General features: G+C 33.4%; 1 protein-coding gene across 1 annotated transcript; it reads left to right on the forward strand.

The window, feature by feature from the left end:
* Positions 1 to 14225: 14225 nt before the first annotated feature.
* On the forward strand, positions 14226 to 14822 carry LOC131620118 (uncharacterized). Its single transcript, XM_058891138.1, has one exon. The coding sequence runs from the start codon at positions 14226 to 14228 to the stop codon at positions 14820 to 14822; it is 597 nt and encodes a 198-aa protein (XP_058747121.1).
* The last annotated feature ends 1261 nt before the right edge of the window (positions 14823 to 16083 follow it).

Consider the following 16083-nt stretch of genomic DNA (forward strand, 5'->3'; position numbering starts at 1 on the left):
GCAATTTATTATACCGCTCTTTATTTTTCGTTTTATTGCTTTATTTTATCATTTCATCATGTTTATGTTTCCGCCATTTTCTCTTTGTCCATTTGGACGTTTATATTCCGCTATTTTTTCTGTGTCCATTTGGACGTATTGTTTATGTTTCCGCTATTTTCCTTTTGTCCACTTGGACCATACTCTATTTTTTGTGCTAAAACACTAATAAATAACGAAAATTCTAAAAAATACATAAGACCCTATGGACTATTGGTTACTATCCCGAGCATTTTGGAGACTTGGATTTGTTGTACTTAGTACCTCTGGACCCTATTATTCTCTCGTTACTCTATCGTTATTCTGTCTGTCTGGCATTGGATTGTTGTCTGTTTATGTGTGCAGGTATTTCCTTGAAAGCCCTTGATGGTTAATTCCAAGGCATCGTGATAAGGATTTCACCTAAAAACAGTCGTTACTCTGCCCGATTTTTCGTCAGAATTTTAATGTGCTTAATGCAAATTAGTGCTAAAGATAATAAGGACATCTGGATCCCCAAGTGATAATGTGTTGGCTTAGTATTGATATTCCAAAGGATGGGAAATCTACCTTGACTCATAATGTCAAGTGTTGGCTTCTTATTTCAGTTAGACCGTTTCTTTCCTTAGCTTTTATTTTACGCATTAGGATAGCCTCTTCATCTCCTTCCATTCTTAGATTTTCAAAATTTTCTCCCTTTTTCAAAAACCTTCTTATGTTTGTAAAACCTCTTTTAAAACCTCTCTTTAAAAATATCTTTTGCCCTTAGTGGCTTTTCTTCAAAAGTTTAGACACGATTAATTGTTGTAGTGAGTTGCGATACCCCACGATTTTGAAATTGATTGATATGATGGGATCTTTTCCGCGTGAGAGAGATAGTGTCATACTCGTTGATTTCTATCCGATTTAGAGCCCTTCCTTCATTTGCGATGCAAAGAACTTATTTGTTCTCAAGCTCAAGATCAATGGCTGAGTATTCTCTCCAACGACAATAAAGTGTTTATTACTTTTTAAACCGTTTTTCCCTTTAAGCGGAACTACATTAGCTCTGAATTCTCCATTGCACCGAGGAGGTATGTAGGCACAAGGCTTAATGCTTTGCCGAGCTTATTTTAAAAATAAAACAAACCCTTTTTTTTAGCACACACGACACAGATTTTCAAAAAGGTTCATGTGGAATACCACAGATATGAGGGGTGCTTAAAACCTTCCCCTATTATAATCAACACCCGTACCTAAGATCTCTTCTTTTTGTTTTAAAAACAAACTTTGGGTTTTCTTCGTTCTTTTCCCTTTTCCTTTGGAAATAATAAAGCGCGGTAGCGACTTTCACTGAAATATTGAGTCGAGTCAATCCTAATGGCTTCGTTCTCAGATTTTTCCCGCTATAGAGTATAAATCATCATTACCAACATTAATAATGTTCTTTTCCAACTTGTACTCATATCACCAGAAGCACTATAATTCCATAATTCACTAATCTTTCAAAATCATCCGAAAAAGCTAACACCGACGTCTTGCAGCTACTTTCTTAAACACCTCTAACAATACATCAGAACAAAATTCATGTACACCATTATCCGAACTTCTTATTATTGAAATCATACTCATCTCTTCGCATTACAAATTCTTACTCGCGCTTCAGAAAGTTTTCAACAAATTCGACAGGTTCTACTATTGTCTCAATCACTTGCAACAATCTTACAGCAAGGTCTACATCAATACTTTACTAAATCACTGATCCAACATCGACATCTTATGCAAGGCTACTCAACCAACGGCTTCACAGTCCATCAACAACACTGGAACATCACACTTTCTAAATTCCATCTTCTAGAATTTATTCTCATTACTTACAGTTACCTTCAGACACATCAGGAACTTGCACCATACTCGCATACCAACAACTGCTACATATCTCCTTATCCTTCGAGAAGTGAACATCAACAATTCCTGATCATCCTCTTTCTCAAGAGATTCCAACTTAACTAGCAACCAAAATCTTAAATCCAAGTCACCTTCGATTCATGAAACAACAAACTCCCTCGACACTTGCACTGTCGCCAACAGCAGCATACTAACATCCTACAACTGAAACATATCCGAGAAGCATAGCTTCTCTCCCACTTAGCTTCAAACCAACTCCTGCAGATAAACGATCAGAAGGATAACAAGTACCGAAATTGTTTCACACACTCGTCGCGTACACGGGAATAAACAACATTATACAACATTGGCCGGACAGACCGACCTGCTCTGATATAACTATTGTAACACCCTAATTCCACCCCGCAATTATAAGCGATAATCAGAGTGCATTTAAAAATATTCATTAAAAGATGGGATGTCACATTTCGACTTAACCAAACAAAGATACTTATATTGCATTTAACAAAGATACATAGCATTCAGAAACAAAACTTTATCCAACAACTTCCAATTTCAACCTATAAACATTTTCAATTCAACTTAAAACAAATGTCAACTTAGAATACAACAACTTAAACAATAACAGCTAATCCCCCCGAGTGCTACGTATCAGAGCAATAGACACCAACTCTACTTGCCATAAAGCAACATAAAGACTTCAAAAAGTCACTTCGAACATCCACAACTAATCTCGAGTACCTGCCCATTTCCCATGGTAGGGGAAATATCAGCAAATTAAGGGGTGAGATATCTTACAATATAAAGGAATGCATGATAAATAATATAGGAGATATAGATCATACATGATTTCACCACTTCTCATCACATACATCTTACAACAACTTTCATCACAAAACAACTTATCAGTATAACATAACTTTCAAACTGGAAACAATGTCATTAATCAAATAAGACAACATATTCAAATTCACAATTATACTATCATCATGTCACAGCAAACATATCATCATCACGTCACAACTAACCAAACACAATTCAAATGCAATTCAAATGCGACTCGAATGTGACTCAAACTTATGCACATGCATGTGGTACCATTGGAGTAAACTCATGTCTCAAACAGTTTGCCATTGGACCATCTCAAACATTTTGCCACAAGGGCCATCTCAAACATTTGCCACAAGGGCCGTCTCAAACAATGCAATGGATGTGACTCAATGATGCACATCCACAAACACAACTTAAACCACTTAATCAACTTAAACGACATAATCAACTTGAACGACATAATCAACTTAAACAACATAAGCAACACAAACAACTTAAGCAGCACATCATGCATCATCTCGAACAAACCATCTCAATGCCAAGGTTCTAGGGAAATAACCTTACCATTACTGTCATAGTAATTCATCACGTCTCAATCACGTCTTTAAGTCATATCATCATACAACAATTATTTGATTCATAACACATCACGATACAACTTATCAATATTGACCATAGGGTTTACGCAACAACAATAATTTCCACATACTAGCAACAACGAAAACGAATTCATCATATTAACAACAACAACAACAAATTCATCATGTTAACGATAACAACAACAATTCATCATGTTAACAACAACAACAAACTCATCATGTTAACGACAACAAATACAACTCATCATGTTAACAACAAACATCAACAAATTCATCATATTCCACAATTCAAGAAATCATCATAACACATTATATTCAACTTCCTAATCAAGACATATTCATTGTTAATTCATCACATGGCATCACTATTAGCTCATACCTCTCAAGGCGTACAAATAATCACATATAGCATACAAAATCATTATCAATTATGCATATCATAAAATACATCATTATCTCATCATAAGGAAAGTGCATATCATCACCTCAATAGCATTGTATCGTCATAAGAAAAAATACATCAAGTTATACCACAACATGGTTATCTCAATTCATAACAAAGAGCATATTTCATATGTTAACACAACATAGTTCATCACTTAATCCTAATAAACATAATAGGAGACTATATAATATGAATAATTTTATTGCATCATGGTATAGTTCACTGCGTTAGCTTTCCAACGCTTTGAACGGCACATAAAACAGAGTTGCGGATCAAAAGTTATGGTCTTTACAAAATCTGTCAAAAATGGAAGTCTTCAGGTCGACGCAAGGGATTCATAGGTCGACGCATGGATGCTTTCCACCTCCCTCAGGTTAGCTCAGGTCGACCCATGAGTCGACTCATGCTGGTCTTCAGGTCGACGCATGCTGAAGAAAACAGATTTTCTGCCTTTTTGGGTTGCTCAGGTCGACCCTGCCTATTCTATAGGTCGACCAATGCTGCGTAAAAACCCAAAAATCACCATTTTTCTTCCCTAATCCCCTCATGCAACACCCACTAACTCATACACCATTTATGCATCAATTGAAAACAAATTTTCACATATGTAAGGTTCCTAAACATGTTTCTAACCCTGGGTTCATACACAAACTTCAACAACATGATTAATGGCACAATTTCATGGATTATATCATAAACCCTAACAATTTCAGACTCACACATCCATGGAGAATAATATACAATCTAACCCACCATAAAAATCATTATGCCAACCCTTAGAGAGTAAGAACCCCACCCTTACCATAGCAAAAGCTTCACCTTCTTCAATGGAGTCCTTCCTTTTCATGCCATAGCTTTCCCCTTTCTTCTCTTATTTCTCTTATTTCTCTTCTTTCTCTTCTTTCTCTTCTTTTTCCAAATGAGATTTATGTCTCTAAGATCCTAACTCTCATACTATCCTTCTTTTCTTAATTGGGCTTAACCCACAATCCAATCTCATTGTGTTATATTTCTTCCACTTAGGCCCAATTCATAATATTCCTCTAATTACTCAATTAAGCCAAATAACACACATAAATAAATAATCACATAACATAACGAATATTATTCCCAATAATATTTCTCAACTACAAGTGCTCCATAACTTAGTAAATACCAACTCGCGATTGTATTTCCCCAACTAATCCGACTAATTAATCTGACCATAAACTTAATTGCTCAAATCAACATATTAATCCAATTACGCCTTTAGAATAATACCGATAAATCCCGACTTCGACTAATTCCAACGAATAAATCCTGGATTTAATTTAATTAAATAATTAATTAAATTTGGGACGTTACAAACATCATACAACAGAACCAGATATTATAAAATATTCTCAGGATGCACCTTTTATTGAAACTAATCATACGTAGAATAGGAATCAATTATGAGATTTATCTAGGTTGTGAATCTATGAAAAATAAATATAAGGCGTAATAAGTTTACACAATAGCAACTTTCTTCGACACTTCGACATCTAATACAACTCGACACAAATTAAACTATTTCGACACAACCTTGTTCAATCGAGCAACACATTGCTTCAACACAAGGGATTACAGTCTCAACACACCACCTAATTCATTGTGTCTAAGTTATCAGCATTCATCATAGCTCTTAGTCTTCTGAATACTTCGACCTGCACTCCTTTCGACATGATGTCTGCAATCCGATTCTCAGTTCTGCAATGTTCCATATTCATCTTCCCTTTAACTACCTTCTCTCGAAGATAATGAAACATCATTTTGACGTGCTTGCTTCAACCATGTGGTATCAGATTCTTCGCCATATTGATAGTTGACATGCTGTCGATCTTCATGGTAATTGCTCCATGATTTTTCCATGTTATCTCTTCAACTAGAGTCATCATTCATGTTGATTGACATGCACAAAGAGAGGCATCTATGTAATATGCTTTACACGACGATAGTGGCACTACTGGTTCTTTTCTCAAACTCCAAGCAACTGGTGCACCATCTAGCATAAACACATAACTAGTTTGGGATTTTTTTATCCTCAACATTACTACATCAACTTGAGTCGATGTAACCCACTAACTTTCATTTTTTTTCCCTCATAAGCTGCAGGAAACAGAATTCCATAGTCAAGAGTTCCTTTCAAATACCTTAGTATCCTCTTCGTTGCTTCTAGATGTGATACCTTTGGCTTCTGCATGAATCTACTCATCATACCACACTGTATACTAAGTCAGGCCGTGTGTGATAAAGGTACCTTAATGACCTAATGAGTCTTCTATGATGGGTTGGGTCGACATCATCTTCATTTGATTCTTTTGGCATTTGTAGTTTTGGCTCTGCAGGTGTCGAAGTTGAGTTGCATTCTTCCATCTCAAATCTTTGAGAATTTCACTTGCATATCTTCTTTGATGCATCATTAAGCCTGTACTACTCTTGTAGAATTTGATGCCAAGGAAATATGAAAGTTCGCCCAGATAAGACATTTTGAATTCCTTGTTAATCACCTCTGAAGTATTCGATCTCTTTCTTGTAGCTACCTATTATCAATAAGTCATCGACATAGAGACATAGTATAAGAAATTCACTCTTACATCTTCTTACATATACTCCATGTTTAGTTGTACACTTCACAAATTCCTTCTCCCCCAGGAATCTGTCAATCTTCTTATTTCAAACTCGGAGCTTGTTTAAGTCCATATAGGGCTTTATGCAGCCTGTACACTTTTCTCTCTTCGCCATGTTTCACAAACCCAATTGGTTGTGCAACATAGACTTCTTCGTCTAAGGATCTATTCAGGAATACATATTTTACATCCATCTGACATATGTACCAATTGTTCATGTTTGCTAGACTAACAACCAACCCGATTATTTTGATCCTAGAAACAGGTGCAAAAAATTCATCGAAGTCGATTATTTCTTTATAAATAAATCCTTTCGCTACAAGTCTAGCCTTGTGTCGAGTTACTTCTCCTTTGGGATTACACTTCACCTTGTATACCTACTTCACATGAATTACCTTCTTGCCTTGAGGAAATTCGAAAAGTGACCAAGAGTTGTTGTCTTCGATGGACTTTAACTCTTCATTCATAGCTTTCATCCACTTTGAATCCTTCAATGCCTCGGCTCCTTTGACGGGTTTGACATCTGGGTAGAAAGCATAATGTACCAGCTCACCATCATCATCAATCACATCATTTGATGTAATCACACATTCTTGCAGCCTTGTAGGCATGTGTCTTGTTCTCTGAGGTCGGCCTGGACCTGCATCACCTTTGACTTCTTCTTATCTAACTTCTTATCTTTTGACTTCAGTGGCTAGTTCTTCACATAAGATTCTCACTGATTCCTTCTTGACATTCTCAGCCCAATCCTATTCCTTAAGCTCATCTATGATCACGTCCATGCTTATCACTACTTACTTGTTCACTGGGTCAAACAACTTGTATCCTCCAATTGAATGATATCCAATTAGGATCATCTGACTTGACTTATCATCAAGTTTCCTTCTCAAATAATCTGGCACATGTTTATGTGCTATAGATCCAAATACCTTCAGATGACTCAAGCTAGGTTTGACACCATACCAACATTCTTCTGGTGTGATTCCTTATAGCTTCTTTGTCTTACATCTGTTTAATATGTATGTCGCAGTCGACACAACTTCACCCAAAATTCTTTAGGAAAATGCTTTCCTTTCAACATACTTCTTACCATATTCATGATGGTTCGATTCTTCCTTTATACAGTTCCATTCTTCTGTGGAGTATAGGGTGGTGCCACCTCATGCATAATCCCTTCTTTTTCATATAATGTGTCAAAGAATTTCAACACATATTCACCGCCACCATTAGTTCTCAGAATCTTGAGCTTTCGCCCACTTTTCCTTTCGACTTTAGATTTGAACTTGGAAAATACCTCGATCAGTTCACTTTTCTTATTGATCAGGTAAGTCCACAGTTTTTGATTGAAATCATCTATGAATGTGACAAAGTATTTTTTACCTCCATTCGAATCCACATGGATTAGAATACAGACATCAGAGTATATGACTTCAAGGATTGCATTCGACTTGCTTCGTTCATTCTTGCTGAAATTGTTCTTGTGCTGCTTCGTCTGGACACGTTCCTCACACACTTTTCTTGAAATTTTAATTTCTTGTCATCCTGAAACGATATTTCTTCTTTTCAACTCTCTATTGTCATTGAAGTTGAGATGACCTAGTATAGTCCCATATCCGTTCATCTCAGCTAGCTGCAATTGCCAGGAATTTATGCTCCATCACATTAAATTCAATCTTGAAGGTTCTATTCAAAGACACGAGAGCCTTCAAGATTAATTTTCCACTTGAGTCGACAACTCTCATCATCTTGTCTTTGATCGACACCTTGTAGTTATTTTAGACCAAATCCCCTATGTTGAGCAACATTCGCTTTATGCCTAATATGTACAACACGTTGGAGATTACTGACCTTTTGTCATATTTTCTCATAATCAGAGCATCACCACTAATACCTTCAGTTGCTAGAGTATTGTCATTTTCAAATTTCATCGTGTTCATCATAAAGGTCTTTATATTGACAAACCAATATTTCCTTCCAGACACGTGTGATGAGCATCCAGAGTCGAAGTACCATTGGTCCTTGAATCTCTCTTCTTCTCTTGTTGTGACCATTAGCATCATCTCTTCTTTTTCATGTTTTGCAAACTTTACATCACTTTCTTGATTCTTTTGTTTTTATGGACAATCACTAGCATAGTGACCATACTTCTGACAATTGAAACACTGAATGTGACTTTTGTTAGGTTTTAGACCACCACCTATTCCTCTACCTACAGAACTACCTCTTTAGTTTCTTTGGTACGAGGGCTTTCTCTAATTCGACCAGCTTCCTTCTTGCTGATTTCGACTAGTCGAACTGTTGTAGTCTCCTCTACCTTTATTTCCATTTAAACCTCATTTGCTTTTCTTTTCTTTTGCTGACTGAGCCTGCAAAGCCACGTTGCTTTTTGAACTGCCTGCAACTCTTTCATCCATTCTTTGCTTACGAAATTTAAGCATCCCTTGAAGCTCTTCCTTTGTCAATGTTGACAAATCTTTCGTCTCTTCTATGGCTACCACCACGTGGTCAAATTTGGAGTCAATGACCTCAAGATCTTTGCCACAACTGATCTTGATGTCAACACTTCTCCACATACCTTGATTTGATTCACTAGTTTCATAACCCTATTGAAGAAATCAGTTATGCTTTCACTTTCTTCCATCTAAAGAAATTCATATGTTCTTTTGTGAGTTTGTAACCTCACCTCTTTCACCTTTTCTGCACCTCCAAAATTCTTTTCCAGAATTTCCCAGACGTCTTTCGCTGATTCAGCAGCACTCAGCTTCTCAAAATTATCTGGATCAACATATTGATGAATTATAAAGAGTGCTTTATAATTATTCTTCTTTAATTATTTGTGTTCAACCTTTTCTTCATCTGTTGCATTTTCTGCCAAAGATCCTAAAGATCGTGATAACAGAAAACCACCTTCATCTTCTTGCACTACTTCTCATAATTCTGACCCTTAAGTGTTGGGAGATTCGCCGGAAAATGTCCATTAGGATGATTCATTACCAACGTTCCTTTCTTCCCACGAATCGCTCAGTCAGTGCTCTAGATACCAGATGTTGTAATTAAACTCAAACCTTTGAGTAATTCCTTATCGCTACACAATGACAATGAAAGAAGAAAGAAAGAGAATTTGGGGGAAAGGTGAATTAGGGTTTGAAAAAAATTAAAAGGAGGAAGAAGAATATTTTCTACAGAGTTTCTCTCTGCCCAAAAACTGTAGAAAATTCGTATTCACTTTGCAACAGCAAAATTATGTGAATACAACAATATCTTAGAATAGAAGTTACCCAAAATTACAAAAGTCCAAAATACCTATTTTGATATAAGTCGAAATCTTATGTAAAACAACATGCTTCGACACTTCGAAATTTAATACAATTTGACACAAATTAAACTATTTTGACACACTCTTTTTCTGTCGAACAACATGCTATTTCGGCACAAAAGGTTACAATTTCAACAAAGATTAATAGTTACTTCAAATCTTTCACGAACAGTCTGAAGTATTTTCTAAACTATTTTCTGAACTATCTTCTATTAAAGTTCAAGAAAGTACTTTAGAGCATAATATTCTTGGATAAGAAAAACAAATTAACATACCCCCAATTAAACTTTTGGTCATATTCAATGGTTACAAGTCCTTATTTTAGAGCACAATTACAAGGTCTACCAACTTTTATTTATTTAAAGTTTTTTAAATGCTTTAAAAAAAGTAATATGATAGGTTCTTTATATTTTTCTATTGTACTGTTTGAAAAAAATGCTACCGTAGAGACGATATTATATTATAAATTTGATATGGTAAATCAAAATTATTTACACACTTTATCTTTTTGATTTCACTTTATTTTTATGCACTTTTTGAACTATAATTCTTCTTCTCCTATTCAAATACATGTCTACTCATATCATCAAATAAAGTAATATTAGGGCACACAATGTCTAATAAAAAAACCATTATGAAATAAAATATTGAAGCTAGTTTGAGCATGGGAATCCCATAACTCTCTCGTGGGTGATTATAATATTAATTCACGTATCTCATTTTCGATCATGAGTAATCCAACGGTTGAGATTAAATTTGCATGGTTAACGAGTATAATTTAAAATAACTAGCATGGTTCAGTTATCAATTATTTTAAATCCAACATTCTTATAAATAAGCACCAATATCAACACACTCTCATGCCATTAACACAAATTCCTCTCACACCATTCTTCATTGCTTCTTCTCTTTGGTTCATGTGATGTGCAACTGTGATCCATTCTAGTGTATCATACAATTCACACCTCAATATGGATTAATATTAATTCCAGTTTAATAATTTGGAATAAAAATGTTTACTATAAATTACTTTTTCTTATGAAATATTTTTCTAATTTTTTTGTTTGAATATATAAAAAAATAGCACATGATATTTTCACCATTGGCATTTATTTTTATTTAGTATATAGAGTCTGATGATATATTTGATTTGAAAAAAAGTATATATATGAAGATTATATATATAGTTTAATTAATAGTCTTTATTATGTGAAACATGTATAACCCTTGATTATAAACTGGAAAGAGGTTGGATATTTTTGATACACTAGAATGGATCACTGTTGTGGGTCATGTTGAAAATAATTGTTCTATTCTTTTTCTTAGAAGGTGAAGAAATCAATTTAGAACATATGATGCAGCTTTACTATAAAAGAGAAGAAGGTAATGGGATTATTGATGGCGGTGAGTTGAACATTCTTCTTGGATTGCCTTTCAAAATTTAGAATATTTCTTTCTTCCTAAATTGACTTATAAAAAATACGAAGGGAGTAGTTATCAACCATCACATTTTAAACTATATTAATTATTTAATTTATTATGAATTTTTTGTGTTAAAATAATATTTCTTATTTAACTAATATATATAAAATGTTTATTATCAACAATTTTATAGTTTATGTAAGAAAGGTTTTTCGATATAGAAACTTGTTTAAATGAGGGTGATGGTTAGTTTTGATGGAATTTCAAGTAATTTGTGTGGAGTTCAATTCAGTCAGTGATTTTTTTTGTTACTTGTAAGTTAGTTTTGTTAGTATGATATAAGATTTTTCAGTGATTTAATTTGTAGACGGTTCTCCCTGTTGATCATATATATATATTTTTTCTTCTGTTTTTTCTTTCTCTAGGTAGAAGGGCTAAGCCTAGGGATTATTTTGTTATGATTTGACATAATTATATCTAGTCTATTTGAATTATCTTCAACGATGGTATTTCTATCCGTGTTTCAACAACGATGAAAGACGTGAAGGAGAAGAGTATTTTATGATCTAAAAATAATGTTTAGGTAAATCATATATAAATTCACGCCCTTTCTCTGAATGACTTCAGAACTTTATCTTTTACTTTAACCTATGAAATATCTTGTCCTTTGTGAGGAGCTCAGTTGAGTCACTAGTCTTTTTGTCACTTGTAAGTTAGCTTTGTTTTTAGTGGTTTAATTGGTAGACGGTTCTTCTTGTTGATCATATGTTTCTATTTCAGTTTTTCCTCTCTTTAGATAGGAGGGCTAAGTCTAGGGATTATTTTGCTATGATTTGACATGATTATGTTTAGTATATTTGGATTATCTACAATGATGGTATTTTTACCTCTGAAAGAAATGGAGAAGAATATTTTTTGAACTAAAAATAATTTTTAGGTAAATCAGATATAAATTCATGCATTTTCTTTGAATGACTTCATAATTTTATATCCTTTGCTTTAAGCTATGGAATCTCTAGTCATTTGTGTGGAGTTCAGTTGAGTCAGTAGTCTCTTTGTCATTTATAAATTAGCTTTGTTAGTATGGTAAAAGATCTTTTTAGTGGTTTGATTGGTAGACGATTTATCTTGCTGATCATATGTTTCTGTCTTAGTTTTCCTCTCTTTAGGTAGGAGGGTTAAATCGGGGTTATTTTACTATGATTTGACATGATCACGTTTAGGCTCTTTAGATTATCTGCAATGATAGTATTTTTATCAATTTTTCAACAATAGTGAAAAAAATAGAGGAGAAGAGTTTTTTTTTATCTTGAAATAATTTTTAGTTAGAGAAATATGAATTCATGCACTTTGAATGACTTCATAACTTTGTCATTTATTTTAATCTATGGTGAATAGATTGTTTTGTCTTAATTCTGTGATTGTTTTTTTGATATGAGATGTTTGGTGTGTCTCTTGATGGATTTTGATATGTCGGTGGTTATGTTGGTTGAAATCAAGTCGCGGAGTAAGGTTTTAGCTATTTGAGTTTTTCAATGATGTTTCTTTGAACTGCCTTATTATTTTTAAAATTTATTTAGTTTTCATTGTATCTATGTTTTTCTTTTATCATATTGATACATCTTGTGCGATCTAAAAGTTTATCCTGCGTTGTCACCTTTTTATAATATATTATTATTTTACTATTAAGATATCAATACTTTTAGCAATTAAGTAGGTGAATAATTATAAATAAATTACTTAAATTAATAAATTATGAAAAAATATAAAAAATTATTGCAATATTAAACTCTAAACCACCGTTAAACTAACATACAAATTGAATTACCACATACACCTTTAATAATTTAATTAATTGTCAATTTGTGTTAAAATAGTACACAACTCCATCATCATTAATTAATTTGGTGGTAACAAACAAGCAAGAAGCAACAAAAAGGTATCATCTTGTTTTTCTCTCTAGTCTGTACTATTTTTTTCCCTTACAATTAATCATTAAACTAGAAAAATAAGAGAGGCTAAATCTAAAAAGCAAGGGAGGATCTAAGTTCCACCATATTGTTTAAGATATTTTTACTTTTTTGTTTTATTGTATAATTAATGTATTTGATATCTGGTATGTATAATAAATGGTCTCTTATATAAAAGAATGGAGGTAGTATATAATTTTGAACACCCTTAAAAATTGGATTCCTTAAAGATAGGACTGCATCCAAACATTTGCAGAATTAGTGACAGATCGATCAAGATTTGATTATTCAGAAAAATATAAATTTTAATATTTATCAAATTTAAAATTCACAACTTAACTCAGAACCGTTTTATTTTGATCAAATGATCACTACCTAACTGCGTGAATGCGAGTGCGTGTAGCATAACTACAAAAAAATCTACATCTAAAATTTTTTAGATTCAATGTTTTATACTAATGCTATAAACTTGTAAATAAAAATACAGATGTAATCTATTGAATGGTAAGAAAAATCAACAATTATATTCATAAAAATAACAAACGTGAAAATTGTGGAAGGAAAGAAGTATTTTTTTTTTTACTTGAAAGTGGATTTTGGATAGAACGGTAGGAAACTCTTACATTATTTAATAACAATTTCGATCAGATTGGAGTGAAAAGTTGTGACGTTGCCTTACACAAAATGAGGTTTAGCTATAAAAGATATCAAAGATTTTAATTTTGCTCTTTTAAATAAGTGGAGATGGAGGATTGCTTATGGGGGGGGGGGGGGGGGGGGGGGGGGGGGAGGGGAGTCGTTGTGGTGCGAGGTTTTGAAGGCTCGTTATGGTGATGTAAGTATGTATGTTTTATGTGGGAAGATTCATACAAATTCTCATCTTCATCTTTTTGGTGGCGGGATTTATTAAAAGTTAGTTCTTTTACTCCTTTTGTTAAGGACCCTTTGGTCTCTAATTGTGGTTTTAAAGTGGACAATGATTTTAAAACTCCTTTTTGGGAAGTTTGTTGGATAAATAATATTATTTTGATGGAGAATTTTCCTGAGCTTTTTGCTTTTTCTTCTTTGAAAAAAGTGTCCGTAGCGGCTATGGGAGGATGGCGTGACGGGGTGTGGATATGGGGAAATTTAGGAATTTCGGAGGTGGAGGTGGAGGAGGCGGGTTTGTCATCAAAGTTAGCGGTTTTGAGGACTCTTTTAGAGAATTTTGGAGGCTTGAATGTGGACAAAGATTTCGTGTGTTGGCTTCTTGATTCGGAGAAGTTTTTTATGGTTTCTTCGTGTTACCATCGATATGCTCTTCTCCGCACACCTATTAGTCCCTTGAATAGGAATGAAGAGGCTTTGGAGAAGATTTGGAAGATGGAGGTTCCTTTTAAGATAAGAGCTTTTGCTTGGAGACTCGTGGTGAATAGGCTTCCTACTAAAGACCTTTTAGTGTATAGAGGTATTAATTTTCTTACTTCTAACTTAAATTGTTTTTTTTGTAATATGAATTTGGAGGATAAGGAACATATATTCTTCAAATGTGATGTGATTAAGGTTGTTTGGAAGGAAATTGGTGTGTGGGTGGATTACCCGAGATGGAACGAGGAAGCTTGCATTCCGTTTTTTATGCAAATTGGGGGTGTTTTTGTTAGCCACTTGTTGGATTATTTGGATGACAAGGAAATGCGTTTGTTTTAGGAATGACGTTTGGAACATTAACAATATTGTTTGGAATATCAAGATTTTTATTTGGAGGTGGTCTTCCTTTGGCGACATTGCTTATTCCAATTGTAACTTTTACGATTTTAGCAAAGACCCTTTGTCTTTTATGTCGTAATTGTAATTGGTTTGTAATATCGCTTTTGTCGGACTCTTCCGTTCTTGTGTATCAAGATTGGAGAACCCTTAGTTCTCTCATATATAATATTCTTGCTTACACAAAAAAAAAAGATTGGAGTGAAAAGATGTTTTTTTTTTTTTTGGAATTGATTTGACGTGGTTTGTTTATTTTTTTAGTTTTATAAATTTTTCTTTTTTATTTGTATTTGTTTGAATTCTCTACTATAACTTTTGATATAACTTGTGTCAATCATCTTTTCATATGAAAATAGATTTTGGATTTGGCGAGATTGTGGGTTTGGCTAGAAGAGTAAGTAGGATTGCATTGTTTTGAAAATAGATTTCGAAAGAGTTTATGATTGTGTGAGTTGGAATTATTGAAGGGAAATCGCGATACAACACGCAACAGAAATTAAAAAATTTCCCTTTAGTTGATACTTACAAATGAACATGATCAGTTATAGAACAATTATCTCTTATGGTGATTAACAACTTTGATGCAAAAATCGGAGGATTCATCACGAGCGAACAGACAACCTTCATTCTCAGTGCTAACTGCTATGAGTGAAGGCTTCGATTGAGAAAGAATGAGAGAGAAATACGATAGTGTTTCACAAACCTAAATTCATCAAGTAACAAAACATATGCACAAGAATTGTATTTATAGAACCACTTGAGCTGCAACCTAAAATGCTCAACTTAAGTGCACTACATAATAATAATAATAATAATAATAATAATAATAATAGTAATATTATTATTATAACTATTATTATTACTATTATTATAATAAATATATTTTATTATTATTATTATTATTATATTTTATAACTATTATAAAATAATAATAATAATAATAATAATAATAATAATAATAATAATAATAATAATATTAACTATTATTATATTATATGATGTTTCCTATTTCACTTAAATGTACACTACCATACGGTGTTCCATAATTCTCTCAAGTACACCATATCTTATGGTGTTCTGTTGTGAAAAACGATACCAATAACAAAGTATAATAGGGAATTAGGGAAGAGAATAAGAACACAAGAATTGGTTATAACTGCTATTCTTTCACTTTCTCTTAAAACAAGATTACAAGTTTACAAGA

This window comes from Vicia villosa, linkage group LG7, assembly GCF_029867415.1.
Source record: "Vicia villosa cultivar HV-30 ecotype Madison, WI linkage group LG7, Vvil1.0, whole genome shotgun sequence".
In the NCBI taxonomy this organism is placed as follows: domain Eukaryota; kingdom Viridiplantae; phylum Streptophyta; class Magnoliopsida; order Fabales; family Fabaceae; genus Vicia; species Vicia villosa.